General features: G+C 37.8%; 1 protein-coding gene across 2 annotated transcripts in view; it reads right to left on the reverse strand.

The window, feature by feature from the left end:
* GK5 (glycerol kinase 5) overlaps positions 1–15,786 on the reverse strand; it is a 66,847-nt gene that overhangs the window by 25,765 nt on the left and 25,296 nt on the right. For both annotated transcript variants that reach the window (XM_070576255.1, XM_070576254.1), the window contains 7 exons: positions 14,070–14,163; positions 8,627–8,758; positions 2,539–2,614; positions 1,939–2,000; positions 1,784–1,857; positions 1,547–1,607; positions 203–329 (listed from right to left, as the gene is read on the reverse strand). In XM_070576255.1, coding sequence (XP_070432356.1) covers positions 203–329; positions 1,547–1,607; positions 1,784–1,857; positions 1,939–2,000; positions 2,539–2,614; positions 8,627–8,758; positions 14,070–14,163 — 626 coding nt within the window. The remainder of the gene's footprint in view (positions 1–202; positions 330–1,546; positions 1,608–1,783; positions 1,858–1,938; positions 2,001–2,538; positions 2,615–8,626; positions 8,759–14,069; positions 14,164–15,786) is intronic.

Here is a 15,786-nt window from a genome sequence, read left to right on the forward strand (position 1 = left end):
CTAATCCCTCTGAATTTCTCTTTCTCATTTTTTTATGCTTTTAATTTTAAGAAAAAAAGAAAATGAGAATTAATTATCTCTTAGAATAACAATGAAAAATATGTTAGAGAATATCCTTAATATAAAATGGAAAATAGTACTTATTTAAATAAGAAAAGAAGTGATATTTTATTAATAAATAGGACAAATTCTAACTACTTACCTCCAACAGTCTGTTGAGGGCTATTTCCAGTATTAATATCCAAAAACGTCCCGGTTCCCATGGTTAATTTCACATCTCCTACCTGGAAGCAGCATTCTCCAAACATGGCCGACTGCTGGTCAGCAACCTGCCAAAATGGTCACGTGTAAGACCTCCGTGCCGTTAGCAGTGGCCCATCCCATCATATCCCACTGTCTCCCTTACTGTGTTCTCATAGTCGACATTCTTTCCTTTTTCCTTTTCCTTAAAAAAAAGAAAATCCCTGGAGAGAACAGGGAGCAACAACTACAGGACAGGAGTCTCTCTAAAACTACCATTGTGTGGATAACTCGCACGGCTCAGCAATTTTTAGTGGCCAACCTACTTCATGACTCTTAAGTATCATAGGAATAATCTTAGAAATAGAGGTCAGAATAAATACTATGCAGAGAAAAAAAAAAAAGATTTTTTCATCTTCAACTTACAAGCAGTTTTATCCATTAGTCAAAATAACCGAACACACAAATTTCTTTTAATAAGAGTGATAGATGTATGTTTAACTACAAATAGATGTAGGTCAAAATCATGAATTTCCCAACTCTACATTTTTGTTAGAAAAATTATAATATTTTGTTAATATAATTAAAAGTAGATACACATACAGCAATATTTTAAGGACCAAACCCCTCTGAAGAATACTTGCTCACTAATCTATAATTCTTCCAGCCATACCTTAATCTAAACCTGAGCCTATCCCTGGACTGAATAAGGCTGATCCTCTCTAAATGACCAGGACTTTGTAACTTGGGAATTAAACTCCCTTCCGTCACCGGATTCCTCCCCGTACTGTGACTGTCCATCCAGGGACAGACAGTCTACACCTCCTGCTCAAGCTGTTATGTAAATCAAAGGCAAGGTCTGAGTTTCTACACAGCCTCTCAATCAGGATGTAAATCCTTCAGATTCTCCATATTCTGACTCTCTCATACACCCAGAGAGAAAGGGCATAACGAAGAAAGAACCCTCAAAAAAACAGAAACAGCTCATTTTTCACTCTTCCATAGCCTCTCTACTGGTAGATGCTAGCTAAGGACTTTATAAAACGTAAATACAACTTTCTGCTTTATGTTAAACTTCCCTATTCCTGTTTATGGTTACACTACCAAATAGAAACTAAGCATTGGCTCTTCCAGAATACAGAGTGTACTTCTGATTATATTGGGACCCTTTAACTTAAAAGGAAAAATGATGCTTTAATTTTATTCTGCAAGGACCCTTTGTGTCTCTTAAATCTAATTCCAACTATTCATATATAATCATTTAGTTTATCCTACACAAGGAGAAACCCTCAAGTTCTCTACTTACCAAGGCCACTATTGGTATAGGCACACCAAATATCTCTTCGTCCACTGATCCAAAATGGTGGCTTCAAATAAAATTGATTAACAAGTAAGTTATAGCTCTAGAAATATTAATTCTAACATTCAGCAAATTGTTTTCAACATAGGCCAAAACGTTACATAATGAACATACAAGCACCTCAAACATGTCATAAATGCAGGGACCACGTGGCTGGTCCCCACGTCTAACGTTCATTATTACCTCGTATCCTTCACTGGAGGCAGGAGCGACAGCGGGATCGAAAGCAAAGAGGTAACGAGCCCACTCCAACACATCTGAGCATAGAAATACGTCATCAGAATTCGAGCTAAATTACACAAAAACGGTGATTCAAAAAGAAGGAAAAGAAACTTTACCTCGTATGGGTCAAAAAGTCCAGTGGTACTGGCATTTGAAAAGTCCGTGGCGAATTCAGAACCTAAATTTACATTGGAAATAATCTATTCATTATCAGGTAGTATAAATCAACACTTCTCCCTAGTTTATAACCTAGACCTTTGTCTGCCCTCAAATTCATTCCAAAATGTGTATTTCTAGTGCAAAGTCTCCAAAGCAATTTCCCACTTAATCCTCGTGAACTTTCCTGGTTTACCAGAGCGCTTTCATAGACACTGTCGTGTCGTGACCCCCAGTTTGAAGATGAGGAAAGGGGAGCAGAGAGGCAGTGTGATCGCCTGCAGTTACATCCAAGTGCAGAGCCACAGATTTGGTATTGAACCCAAGTCTCACCACTCTTGAAACTGAGACTGTTTCACTGCAATTTTGAAATCACCCTCCTCCTCCCACAAATCTGAACTTAACCTAACTTTACCATAACACGTAGTTACTAGCGCACCAGAGAGCACTCTGTCTGGGATCTGGGAAGGAAAGAAGAGTAACTTCTCCTTTTTTTAGGTGAATCATTTCTATCAGTGAAGTTTCAGTTCCTTGAGACAGACCTACCAGAGCATCCTTACCTTTCGTGAGCTTATGTAACAACCAGGTGTCGACAGTCCCAAAGCAGCAATTGTCTTCTTCAACTGCCTTTTGAACCTTAAAAACACACCACAACAAAATCGACTCAAAAAGGCTAAATTATTAAGTGCAAGATTAACTGCCAATCAATAAATACAACACAATCCCATTTTGATAGAAATTAACATATACACAGAGAAGCAATTTCTAGACCATACCCGAAACGGTTCTAAGCAATTATCACAGGGTATGAAAATCTTTAGTTTCTTCCCAACATGTGTTACTTGATATAAAACATGAAAAAACAAAGTACATATATTTTTCAGTTTAGACATACAAATATGTCAATATAAATAGCCTAAAACAGGGATGGCACACTATGCCTCACTTCTCAAATCCAGCCCTTTGCCTGTTTCTGGACAGCAAGTTAAGAATGTTTTTTAATTTTTTTTACAGTTGAAAGAAAAAGAATACTTTTTTGACACACGCACAGTACATGAAATTCAAATTTCTGTGTCCCTAAATAAAATTTTACTGGAACACAGCCATGCTCACTTGTGGATGTATCATCTATGGCTGCTTTCGGGCTACGACAGCAGAGGAGTTGTGACAGAAACCCTATGGCCTTCAAAGCCTAAAATATGACTATCTGGCATGTTACAGAAAAAACTTGCCAATCTTCAGCATAAAGCGTGCCAAATAAAAGTATCAAAACCTCTTTAAACTAGCTAATAGAGAAACTGAAATACTTAAGATATTATTAACATACTGGAAAACGATTTCCTAAATCATACTTTATCACCTCTCCAACTCCTATTTGTCCTTCAAGACTGGCATTTCCTGGCTTTGCCCAACACAGCACCCTGTGGATATCTTCCATATACAGCCCTTAGCTCACAGCCTCATTACCTCCCTCCCAGACCCTAAGTTCCATAAGAACAAGGATAGATTGCATTCAAGTTTATAACCCCAACACCTAGGAGGTTTCCTGGCATATAGCAAATGTTAAAAAAAAAAAAAAAAAATGCTTGCTAAATAAATGACTGAGATAAAAAGAATAGTAAATGGAGACATTTAAGGATGAATTATATATATATATATATATACTTTTTTTTTTTTTGAGGAAGATTAGCTCTGAGTTAACATCTGCTGCCAATCCTCCTCTTTTTGCTAAGGAAGACTGGCCCTGAGCTAACATCCATGCCCATCTTCCTCCACTTTATATGTGGGACGCCTAACACATTATGGCTTGCCAAGCAGTACCATGGCTGCACCCAGGATCCAAACCAGTGAATCTCGGGCTGCCGAAGCAGAATGTGTGAACTTAACCACTGTGCCACCAGGCCAGCCCCAGGATGAATTATATTTTGACAGCTGAAAGGATCAATAAAATGAAAACAGATGACATGAGTTCCAAAAAAAGAGGTTATTTGTAGGTTATCTATAACAAGTATTTTGAAGATTCTATTCAAGTGTTATACCACTTAAATATGGAATGCTTAAAGTAATGTTATTAGATTTCAAACTCTTCTTAAATTTAGGAATTGTGATTCTAAAATTCATTCCAGATTAGACAAAGGTTAACCTGTATTTCAGTGAGTAGCAACAATAACTGAGAGGGAGTAAGTTCATTTGTTCATTCAAAAAATATATGAGAGCCAGGCATTCTGACAAGTAGTAAGCCCCTGTGAAGCTAAGGGGACACAGAGTAGATATTCTAAGGACCTAAGGGCAATCCTCCTTGCACTGGGTTAAAATTCCAAATGGCTCTATCCTAGGCATACAAGTAAACTAGAAGGACAGGCTCTCACAGGAACTGCAACTCAGCTTTGAATCATCTCAACCATTAAATTAGATCAAGATAATCCTGGTGCCTGGAAGAATGGAAGAAACAAACATTAATCCTATCCAGAGCAAGATGTGAAGGCTTTCATAATTTCTGCACATAATTTTGCAAATACAATGTCTAGTTCATACATACACACACACACACACACACACACACACAAATAAGTAACCAGGCTCACCAAACAAGTTGTATACATTAAACATGTACAGTTTGTTGTATGTCAATCATATCTCAATAAAGTGGCTTAAAAAATTTTTTTCTAAGTAACCTGGCACACGAGGAAACAAAAGAACATAAAAAAAAAAGGAGGAAGAAACAGTCCATAGCACTGCAGACACTGGAATTAATAGTCATGGATTTTAAAACACCATACTAATTACGTGGGAGAAGAAAGAAATTCTAGAATTAATTAAGAACTTAATGGATGAGTTTTAATAGCACATTGGAAACAAGTGAAGAGAGAATAAGAGATTTGGAAGATAGGTTAGAAGAAAACACCCAGAATAAAGTACACAGCGACAAGAGAATAAAAATATGTAAGACAGAGTAAGAGGCAAAGGGGATTTAGTGAGAAGATCTAACACATACATAATTGGATTTTCAGAAGAAAAGAAGCTAAGAAGAATGGAAAAGAAATTACATTTGAAAATAATGGCTGAGAAATTTTTTTAATTAACAAGATAACAAACAATGAATACAAGATACCCTACAAATCCCAAGTAGGTTGCTACACCTAGACAACAGGTACAGAAAATGTTTGATAAATTCAACATCCACTCACAATAAGAAGTCTTAGCAAACCAGAAAAAGAAGAGAATTTCCTTAATTTGATAAAGGATATCTAAAGAAAACCTACTACAAATCCATACTAAATGGTAAAATGTTGAAAGATTTTGTTTCAAGATCAGGAATGAGAAAAAGATATTTGTGGTCACCCCTCCTAGTCAATATATCCTGGCGGTCCTTGTCAATGCAAAGAAAAAAAATAAAAGTCAAGTCATATTTTTACATCATATGTTATCAGGAAATTGAAAATTAAACCAATGAGATACTATTTCAAACCTGTTAGAACAGCTAAAACCCAGAACGCCGACATCAAATGTCAGCGAGGATGTGGAGCAACAGGAGCTCTTACTCATTGCTGGTGGGGATGCAAAGTGGTACAGCCACTTTGGAAGACGTTTTGGCAGTTTCTTACAAAGCTAAACATAGTACCATATGACCCAGCAATTACACACCCAGGTATTTACTCAAATGAGTTGAAAGTTTATGTTCATACAAAAACTTGCAGACAAATGTTTATCACAGTTTTATTCCTAATTGCTAAAAATTGAAAGCAACAAGACGTGCTTCAATAGGCAACTGGATAAACAAACTGTGACACATCCAGACAATAAAATATTAATCAGTGATAAAAAGAAATGACCTATCAAGCCAGAAAAATACATGTAGAAACCTTTAATATATATTTGAAGTCAAAGAAGCCAGTCTGAAAAGTTTACATATTGTATGATTCCAACTATATCACATTCTGGAAAAGGCAAAACCATAGAGATGGTAAAAACATTAGTAGTTGCCAGAGTTTCAGGGATGAGGGGAGAGGGATAAATAAGTGAAACAGAGGGGATTTTTAGGGCAGTGAAACTACTGTCTATGATACCATAATGATAGATACATTACATCAATAATATATAATTATAATGTGTCAATACAGATTCATCAATTGTAACAAATGTAACACATTAATGCAAGATAATAATAGGAGAAACTGTGTTGGGGGGTATGTGGGAACTCTATGTACTTTGTGCTCAATGTTTCTGTAAACCTAAAACTGCTCTAAAATCTAAAAATTAAAATCCACTCATTTTTTTAATGGACAAAAACGATTTATTCAGATTGTACCTTCTTGAATCAGTTTCGGTAGCTTATTTATTTCTAGGAAATTTTCCATTTTACCTAAGTTATCTAATTTGTTGGCATACACTTGTTCACAGTATTGTCTAATGATGCATTTTATTTCTGTGAGTTCAAAATTGAAGTTCCCTCAGGGGCTGGCCTGGTGGTGCAGCAGTTAAGTTCACATGTTCCCCATTGGCAGCCCAGGGTTTGCTGGTTCAGATCCCAGGTGCGACCTACACACCACTTGTCAAGCCATGCTGTGGCAGGCATCCCACATATAAAGTAGAGGAAGATGGGCATGGATGTTAGCTCAGGGCCAGTCTTCCTCAGCACAAAAAGAGGAGGACTGGAAGCAGATGTTAGCTCAGGACTAATCTTCCTCAAAAAAAGAAAAAAAAATTAAAGTTCCCTCTTTCATTCATAATTTTAGTTATTTGGCTCTTCTCTTTTTTTCCTTTGTCAGTCTAGCTAATCTTTTCAAACCAACTTTTGGTTTTGTTGATTTTTTCAACTGTTTTTCTATTCTCTGTTTTATTACTTTTCACTCTAATTTTATATTTTTTTCCTTCTGCTCGGTTTGGGTTTAGTTTGCTCATCTTTTTCCAGTGTCTTAAGGTATAATGTTAGATTATTTTTTAATACAGTCTCTATTTGTAATATATAGTCTTGCCATAAATCTCCCTCTAAACATTGCCTTTGCTGCATCACATGTTTTGGTATACTGTGTTTTCATTTTCATTCACCCCAAAGTATTTTCTAGTTTCTCTTGGGATTTCTTCTTTCACCCATTGGTCATTTAAAAGTGCATTGTTTAATTTCCACATATTTTTATTTTTCTCCAATTTCTTTCCACTACTTATCTCTAATTTCATTCCTTTGTGGTCAGAGAAAGACTCCATACGATTTCAGTCCTTTTAAATCTACTGAAGCTTGAATTATGGTGTAGCATATGGACTATCCTGGGGAAGGTTCCATGTGCACTTAAGAAGAATGTATATTCTGCTGTGAGTTTTTTATCAATGTCTATTAGGCCTAGTTAGTTTATACTGTTGTTCAAGTTTTCTATTTCCTTGTTGATCTCCTGTCTAGCTGTTCTATCCATTATTTAAAGTAGGGTATTGAAGTCTCCAACTATTACTGTTGAATTATCTATCATTTCCTTCAATTCTGTCAGTTTTTGCTTCATGTATTTTGGAGCACTGTTATTAGGTGCATATATGTTTAAAACTGTTAGATTTTTCTGATGGATTGACCTCCTCATCACTATAAAATGCCCCTCTTTGGTAACATTTTTTTGTTTTAAAGTCCATTTTATCCAGTATTAGCATAGCCACTTAGCTTCTTCTGGTTATTGTTTGAATAATATATATTTTCCATCAATTTACTTTCAACTGATTTGTATTTTTGAACCTAAAGTGTGTCTCCTATAGAAAGTATACAGTGTATCTTGATTTTTTCTATCCAGTCCAAAATCACAATAAGGTATCCCTAATTTACCCAGCAAAGTGGCCAAAATAAAAAAGACTGATAATAACAATTATGATGGTAAATAAAATAAAAAGTTCTTCCATTCACTAATGGTAGATGTGTGATTTATCAAAAAACTGTGGGAAAGTGTTTGGCATTATCCACTAAAGGTAAAGATACATATATACATTCACGCCCTAGAAATTCCATTCCCATGTACAGATACAGGAAAAACGCATTTACATGTACATTAAGAGACAGCATTATTCATAATACCCCAAGACTGGAAATAACTCAAATGTACATGAACAGAATGGATAAATGTATAAACTATGGTAAAATCATATACTGAACACTAAAAAGCAGTGAAAATGTAAGGAAATTAATTTACACACAATGTGGGTATATTTCACAAATATAATGATAAGCAAAAGGAGTCAGACAAAAGAATAAACATGTATGACTCTATACAAAGTTCGAAAACATTCAGGCAAAACTAGAGTATAGTGTTGAGGAATAAACATATAAATTGTAAAAGTGGAAGGAAAATGGGATATGCAGTATCAGTGTTCTGATTCTTGATTCAAGTACTGTTACACAGATGTTTGCTCCATAATATATCGCTGAGTGGTACATTTTTGTTTTCTTCACTTTTCTATATTTGCTACGACTCACAACACAAAGGTTTTAAAAAAATAAACTCAAGTAAAGATTCCTTGTCTTCCATTCCATTATGTAGTGACTACTTAATTTTCCCTCAAATAATCAAATTACTACCTTTACTCCTTGAATTTTTTTCTTCCCCTTAGCCTAGACACAAACACACACACACACACACACACACACACCCTCTCCCTCTCTCTTTCTCTGCTTACCTCACTCAGGTTCTGGAGAACCCAGGCCAATCTCAAGGAAACCTGCTGGGTTGTGAAAGTGAACAGACTGGCCGCTAAATACCGTTTACTCCTAGTGAAAAAGTGAAGCACTCGGCAGGAACTGTGTATTAGCTATTTCAAAAAAAAAAGATATTTTAAGAAAATGCATTTAATAGTGTTTGATCTTTCTACATTAATTCCATACATATGGAAATAAACCCAATGACAAAGAAGTTATTTAACAACTTAAGAGTGCTCTCAGCACTGAGAATACCAAGCAAAGAGCCGGCCCTGATGGCCCAGTGGTTATAGTTGGGTGCTCACCACTTCAGCGGCAGGGTCTGCCTCCCATGCACGGGACACACCACCCATATGTCAGTTTCCACGCTGTGATGGCAGCTCACATAGAACGACTAGAACAACTTACAACTAGGATATACAACCACGCACTGGGGCTTTGGGGAGGAGAAAAAAGAAAAAAAAGAATACCAGGTAAAGTCACGTCCCCCCAAGTGGACAAGCTGTATTCATTCTAACACGTGAAATGTAACACACGCACTATGAACTTCTCTAGCAAACACCAGAAGCTGACAGACTTATAAAGTCTTCAAAAATAACTATTTTCTACCTCTTTACCTATGAAAGCAAAGGAAGATTCAAGGAAGAAGGCTATATTTCTATTAGAAATATATTTTTAATCAAGTTAGAATTAACCTGGAAGGGAAATTTTCTTACACATTAAGTACTTAAAATTTGGGATGTATGGTTTTCTTTAATATTATCTATACATATATCTAATGACCAAAGATGAAACATATACAGTTTTAAATTTGGATTCTCAGTAAGCCAAATCCTTAGTTAAAAAAAACAGCCTTACACAGAAGACCAGTTTGAGTTTTAAGGTTTGTGAAGTCATACTAAAAAAACCACACACCAAAAACCCTTACTGCCACCTAGTATGAGGATGCAGATGGACAATTCAACTTCTGAAACTGATATTTTACAAAACATTCAACTTACAGAGACTGTACCCACTTATTGCATTTTTTTCTCTTTTATTCCCCACCTCTCCCACCAAAATAAATTTCAACACTTTGGTTTATTTAGTAAAAATAGTAATATGAATTTTTCTTTCATTTTTTGCATAATGCATTAATCAGGAAAATGTGTATACTCAGTTCTCTCTATATTTCAGTCTTGCCCTTTTTTTAGAACAATGAGCCCCATTTTAATTTTTTTTACTTTGTTTTGGTGAGAACATTTAAATTCTACTGTCTTAGCCAATTTCAATTATACAAGATAATGTTATCACTACACATCAGGTTATACATTAGAATCTCAGATCTTATTCATCTTATAACTGAAACTTTTTATCCTTTTAACTTCCTTTTCACCTTCTTCAGTGGTCAAATCTTCTGCATGTCTTTATATTTCACATTATTTATTAAAACATAACTTATGGCAAGTATTTAAGGTGACCACCAATAATCCTTCTTCTGAGGTGTTATATGTTAAGAAATGCCTCAGACTGAAATGGTTCTTCCTCCCTAAGCACACTATACCTTTCTCTATAAAAAACCAGATTTAGGATCCCTCAGGGATCTTCTGTTAAGACACAGATACCTTGGCAGCAGGGAGTCGGCGGGGCACAAAGTATTAAGAGTTCTAACATCTGCACTTTTAGTCAACATACGAAAAATTAACACTTTTGTTCATATATTTAACAAATATTTGTTGAGTACCTTCTATGAACCAAGGACTGTGCTAGGCCTTGAGAAAACAGTGAACAAAACAGGCAGAATCCCTCCCTTCTTGAAACTTACATTCTAGTGGAAAGAGACAGACAAATAGGTAATCAAATCAATAAATGAGATAATCTAAGAAGACACTGATTATAAAATGAGCCATTATTTAATGTGCCACCAAAAAAGAAAAAAATCCTACCAGCTAAATTATGACATAATGCTAAGATATAATTGACGGTTAACATGATAACAAACTGATGGTTAAAAACCTATCCTGGTTGGGGGTCAGCCCCGTGCCTGAGGGGTTAAGTTCATGCACTCCACTATGGCGGCCCAGGGTTTCACCGGTTTGGATCCTGGGCACAGACCCAGCACCGCTCAGCAAGCCATGCTGAGGCGGCATCCCACATAGCACAAGCAGAAGGACCTACAACTAGAATATATAACTATGTACTGAGAGGCTTTGGGGAAAAAGAGAAAAAAAAAAACATTAGCAATGGATGTCAGCTCAGGTACCAATCTTAAAAAAACAAAAAAGTACCCTGAATAAAAATTGCTTTTTAAAACTGGAAAAAACGTATATCTTATAATTCATATGGTGCTGACGGGAATGTAAAGGGTACAACCACTCTGGAAAAAATTCTGGCAGTTTCTTATAAAATAAAACATGCAATTACATGCAAAAATATAGCATTGTACTCTTGGGCTATTTATCCCAAAGAAAGGAAAACTTATGTTCACACAAAATTCTGTACACAAATGTTCAGAACAGCTTTATCTGTAACAGCCTCAAATGGCATTAGCACAGATGTCCTTCAACAGGTGGTACATCTGTACCACCGAATATGGCTGCAATAAAAAGGAACACGCTACTGATACACGTAACAAGTCGGATTCTCCAGGAAATACTACTAACTGAAAAAAGCAAATCCCAAAAGCTTCTATACTGCATGACTCCATGCATATATCATTTTTGAAATGATAAAAAATTCTTAATGGAGGACAGATTAGTGGTTGCAAGAAGCCAGGGATGGGAGAGGGTGGGGAGAAACAGGGGAGAGAAATGGATGTGGTTATAGAAGAGGCACATGAGGGATCCTTGTCATGATAGGAACGGTTCAGCATACTGACTGTGCTGGTGGATACACAACCATATGAAAAAACAGGATAGAAACTGATGCCCACACACATACATACAAACAGAAATGAGTACAAAACTGGGGAAATCTGAGTAAGATCTATGGACTGTATTAATGTCAGTATCCTGGTTGCAACATTACACTACAGATTTGTAAAACGCTACCATTGGGAGAAACTGCGAAGTATATAAGGGATCTCTGCATTATTTCTGACAACTGCACGTGAGTCAACAATTACCTCAATTAAAATTGCAATTTAAAAAATGTATGTCTTGGGGGCCGGCCCAGTGGCATAGTGGTTAAGTTCACATGCTACACTTCAGCGGCCCAGGGTTCACCAGTTCAGATCCCAGGTACGGACCTACATACCGCTCATCTAGCCACACTGTGGTGGTGTCCCACATACAAAATAGAGGAGGATTGGCACAGACGTTAGCTCGGCAACAATCTTCCTCAACAAAAACAAAAAAAATGTATGTCTCAGAATCTTTGAAATTTTTTAAGTGCTGAGAAAGAAATAAAGAACAGTATGAGAGATTGGATGAGGGGCGGCTATTTTAAATAGGATGGCAGGGAAGGGCTCCCACAGAGGAGGTGACGTGTGAGCTGGGCCCTGAAGGATGAGAAGGATCCAGCCATGATGGTAGAGCCCGTTGCAAGTATGAGGGCCTTAAGGTGAGAAAGGGCCTGGGTGCTACAGTGACAAAAGCAGGATGGCAAAGCTGGAGTCTAATCCTTAGCAGCTTCAGGGAGAAAGGGGTCTGGGAAATGGTCAGATGTGTGGACGGTGGCGAACCATGGATGGTAAGGAGTAGGAAGCCTATGCCAAAAGCACAGAAAAGGCTCAGCAACCATTAGGCAAGAAGCAGAACAACAGCGAGAGGGAGTGGGTGCCTGGGGAGACTGGAGGAAAACAGCAGTTCCAGGAGACTGCCGACACACCCCAGTTACTTCGCCATTTTGCCTGGTGCTAGCCGTGGCTAAACTAATGACCTCGGTGCCAGCTCTGGCACACCCAGCCTAAACATTTCCAAGAGCCTCGATCCATAAACCATAAGCAACTAGGAAGGAATGCCTGCGGGGTAGGGGTCCTTCCCCTGCAGGACAGGCCCTGGAACGGTGTGGGCTAAACTCTGAGTCTGTGTGTATAGTTTTCTGCTAAGCCCAAACTTTGATCACACACATGTTCAATTCCAAGCAGACAGAAGTGCCTGAAGTGCTCAGATTTGCGCTTGAAGTCACAGTTTAGAGTTATGATTTGAGCTTGGAGGCTTATACTACAGAAGTAAATGTTTTCATGGCTACAATTTCTTTTCAAGACAAAAAGCCTTAAATATCTCATGCCACAGCATGGCTTGACAAGCGGTACTAGGTCTGCGCCCAGGACCCGAACCTGTAAACCCTGGGCCACCAAAGCAGAGTGCATGAACTTAACCACTATGCCACCAGGCTGGCCCCAGGGTGGTTTTTTTTGTTTGTTTGCTGAGGAAGATTAGTCCTGGGCTAATATCTGCTGCCAGTCTTCCTCTTTTTTCGCCTGAGGAAGATTAGCCCTGAGCTAATATCTGTGCCAAACTTTCTCCACTTTATATGTGGGTTGCTGCCACAACATGGCTGACAAGTGTTGTAGGTCTGTGTCTGGGAGCCACACTTGTGAACCTGGGCCACCAAAGTGGAGCACACCAAACTTAACCACTACACCATGGGGCCAGCCCCTAGTAAGTTGTATTTGTATATGTTAAACTAATAGAAAAATCTTTGTGGGTGAGATTATGGCAACAGTGTTTCACTCATGCATTTCTGTCATATTCTACAATATATTTATGTTTATTTTCATATAAAATTAATGTCTCCAAATGCTTACCAAGTAAAACCACATTCTATACAATCCCCATGCACCATCTGGTACAGACACACTAGTTAGGAAGGCATTTAACTGTGTGGCATTAGAAGTATTAAAATAATCAATATGCAATCTTGATTATAACATCAAATATTGCAGGTCTGGCCACATTGGAGGAGCTAGAAAACTGTCTTACCCTTTGACTCAGTAATCTCACACTTAGGAGTGAGACGATACTGATGCTACTGCTGTTGTCCTCACTGTCATCATCATCACCACTGTCATTGCTTACTACACGCCAGGCATCATGTTAAGAGCTGTGGCAGCCAGCTAGTTATCTGTCTTAATAGCCATTCTCCACTTTTACAACAAAAGATAATGAAATTTGGACATTTTTGTATCATTTCTGGACACAGTCTGTATTTTTCCCATTTCTCCAGGAATGGAAACATGAATTCCCATGAACATGTGAAATCTGATCCACCCCAACCTCCTCAGGACTTCCTGAAGTGTAAGTGCTAAGCATCCGGTCTACCACAGATGCTTGTGGGTGACTATTACTAAATTTCACTGGTGTGGAAGTGTGCATGTGTGTATTCCCTTCTCAATGTCCTAAAACAGCATAGGTAGAAGATTATACAATTAATCCTACAGTTAAGGGACATTTACAGAAAAAACAGTAACATCCAAATTGCAGAAGATAAGAAAAGGATTACCTTCATTATAAGAGAACTATTCCAAGATTTTACAAGTTCAATAGCTCTTAGGTCTTGCCAACTAATGAAGTTGTGAAAATGATTTCCCGTTTTCCTAAGAAAGATGAAACAGTATTTTAGACTCAATATAAATTAGAGACTACATTATATAAAAGATCTGTCACAAGAGAAAACAAAATTAGAGGCCAAACTGTAATTTCAACATGTGATTTAATTAGATGGGGCTTTCCGAATGACTTCTTCTCTTTGATTTTATAAACCGAACACACATTCTAACAATTATGATGTGACATATAGCATGAAATTTTAGATTGGATTCTATCCAAAAAGATATTCTTTTTGAAGGACGACAATGTGTACACTTCCAAAAAACAAAACAAAACGAATGAAAAGGCCTTTAAAGACTTGCTTGTACACCTTTAAAAGCAAGACAAAGACACCGATGCTTTCCTCCTTCACTGGACTTATCTTGAGATACACAATCAGATAAAGCCTCTGTACCTACGGAAGAGCTGAAATGCTGCCTCAGCCTAACCGCACATCTCTCGGCTTTAGAATTGGCTCAGGCAGTGGCAACTACTATGTTTACCATAATTGTCCAATAAAAGGAGATTCAACAAACTGGGTCAATACTACAATAAAAGTACAGAGCTTAAAAAAATACAGCAAAAATAAGTCCCTTTTCCTTTGAGGCTCCTGGGAATGAATTAACCAGTGACATTTACTAAGCTTCAACGTCCAGCTCAGGCTTGCTTTCACCCGCATCTCCAGCCTTCTCCTGCGTGATTTTAACCAGCTCAATTCCTGAGACCGTCGTTTCCCACTTTTCTCAAGCAGTGCAGACCCATGGCTACAGCCTCCACTTTACTACCTGGAAACAACCTACCACTGAAATTCTAACATTCCAGTATACCAGTGAAGACAGCGTGCTGTGGTTGTAACTCAATCTCTTCCCCAAATGCCTTCCCTTCAAACACACACAACCTTTAATCCCTCAAACATTCCTTCCCCTTTTTTCCTACCAACCTGCCTGAGGCTTACTTACTTTCCCGGATCTTACGATCTATCACTTTTACTAATAACTTGCCCTCTCTACCCTTTGACTCTTTCTCTTTTTTCAAACTGTGGTAAAATATACATAACATTAAATTTACCATTTTAACCTTTTTTTTTTTTCAAAGATTGGCACCTAAGGGGCCGGCCCCATGGCCAAGTGGTTAAGTTTGCACGCTCGCCAGTTTGAATCCTGGGCGTGGACATGGCTCCGCTCATCAAGCCATGCTGAGGCGGCATCCCACATGCCACAGTTAGAAGGACCCACAACTAAAAATACACAACTATGTACGGGGGGCTGTGGGAAGAAAAAGAAAAAGCAAAATCTTTAAAAAAAAAAAAAAAGACTGGCACCTGAGCTAACAACTTTTGCCAATCTTCCTTTTTTCCTTTCTGCTTTTTCTTCCAAAATACCCCCAGTATATAGTTGGAAATATTTTTTTAGTTGTGGGTCCTTCTAGTTGTGGTATGTGGGACACCACCTCAACATGGCCCGATGAGCGGTGCCATGTCCACGCCCAGGATCTGAACCAGCGAAACCCTGGGCCTCGAAGTGGAGCATGTGAACTTAACCACTAGGCCACGGGGCCAGCCGCATTTTAACCATTTTTAAGTGCACAATTCAGTGAAATTAAGTACATTTCATAATGTTGTGTAACCATCA

This window comes from Equus przewalskii, chromosome 15 (assembly GCF_037783145.1).
Source record: "Equus przewalskii isolate Varuska chromosome 15, EquPr2, whole genome shotgun sequence".
In the NCBI taxonomy this organism is placed as follows: Eukaryota; Metazoa; Chordata; class Mammalia; order Perissodactyla; family Equidae; genus Equus; species Equus przewalskii.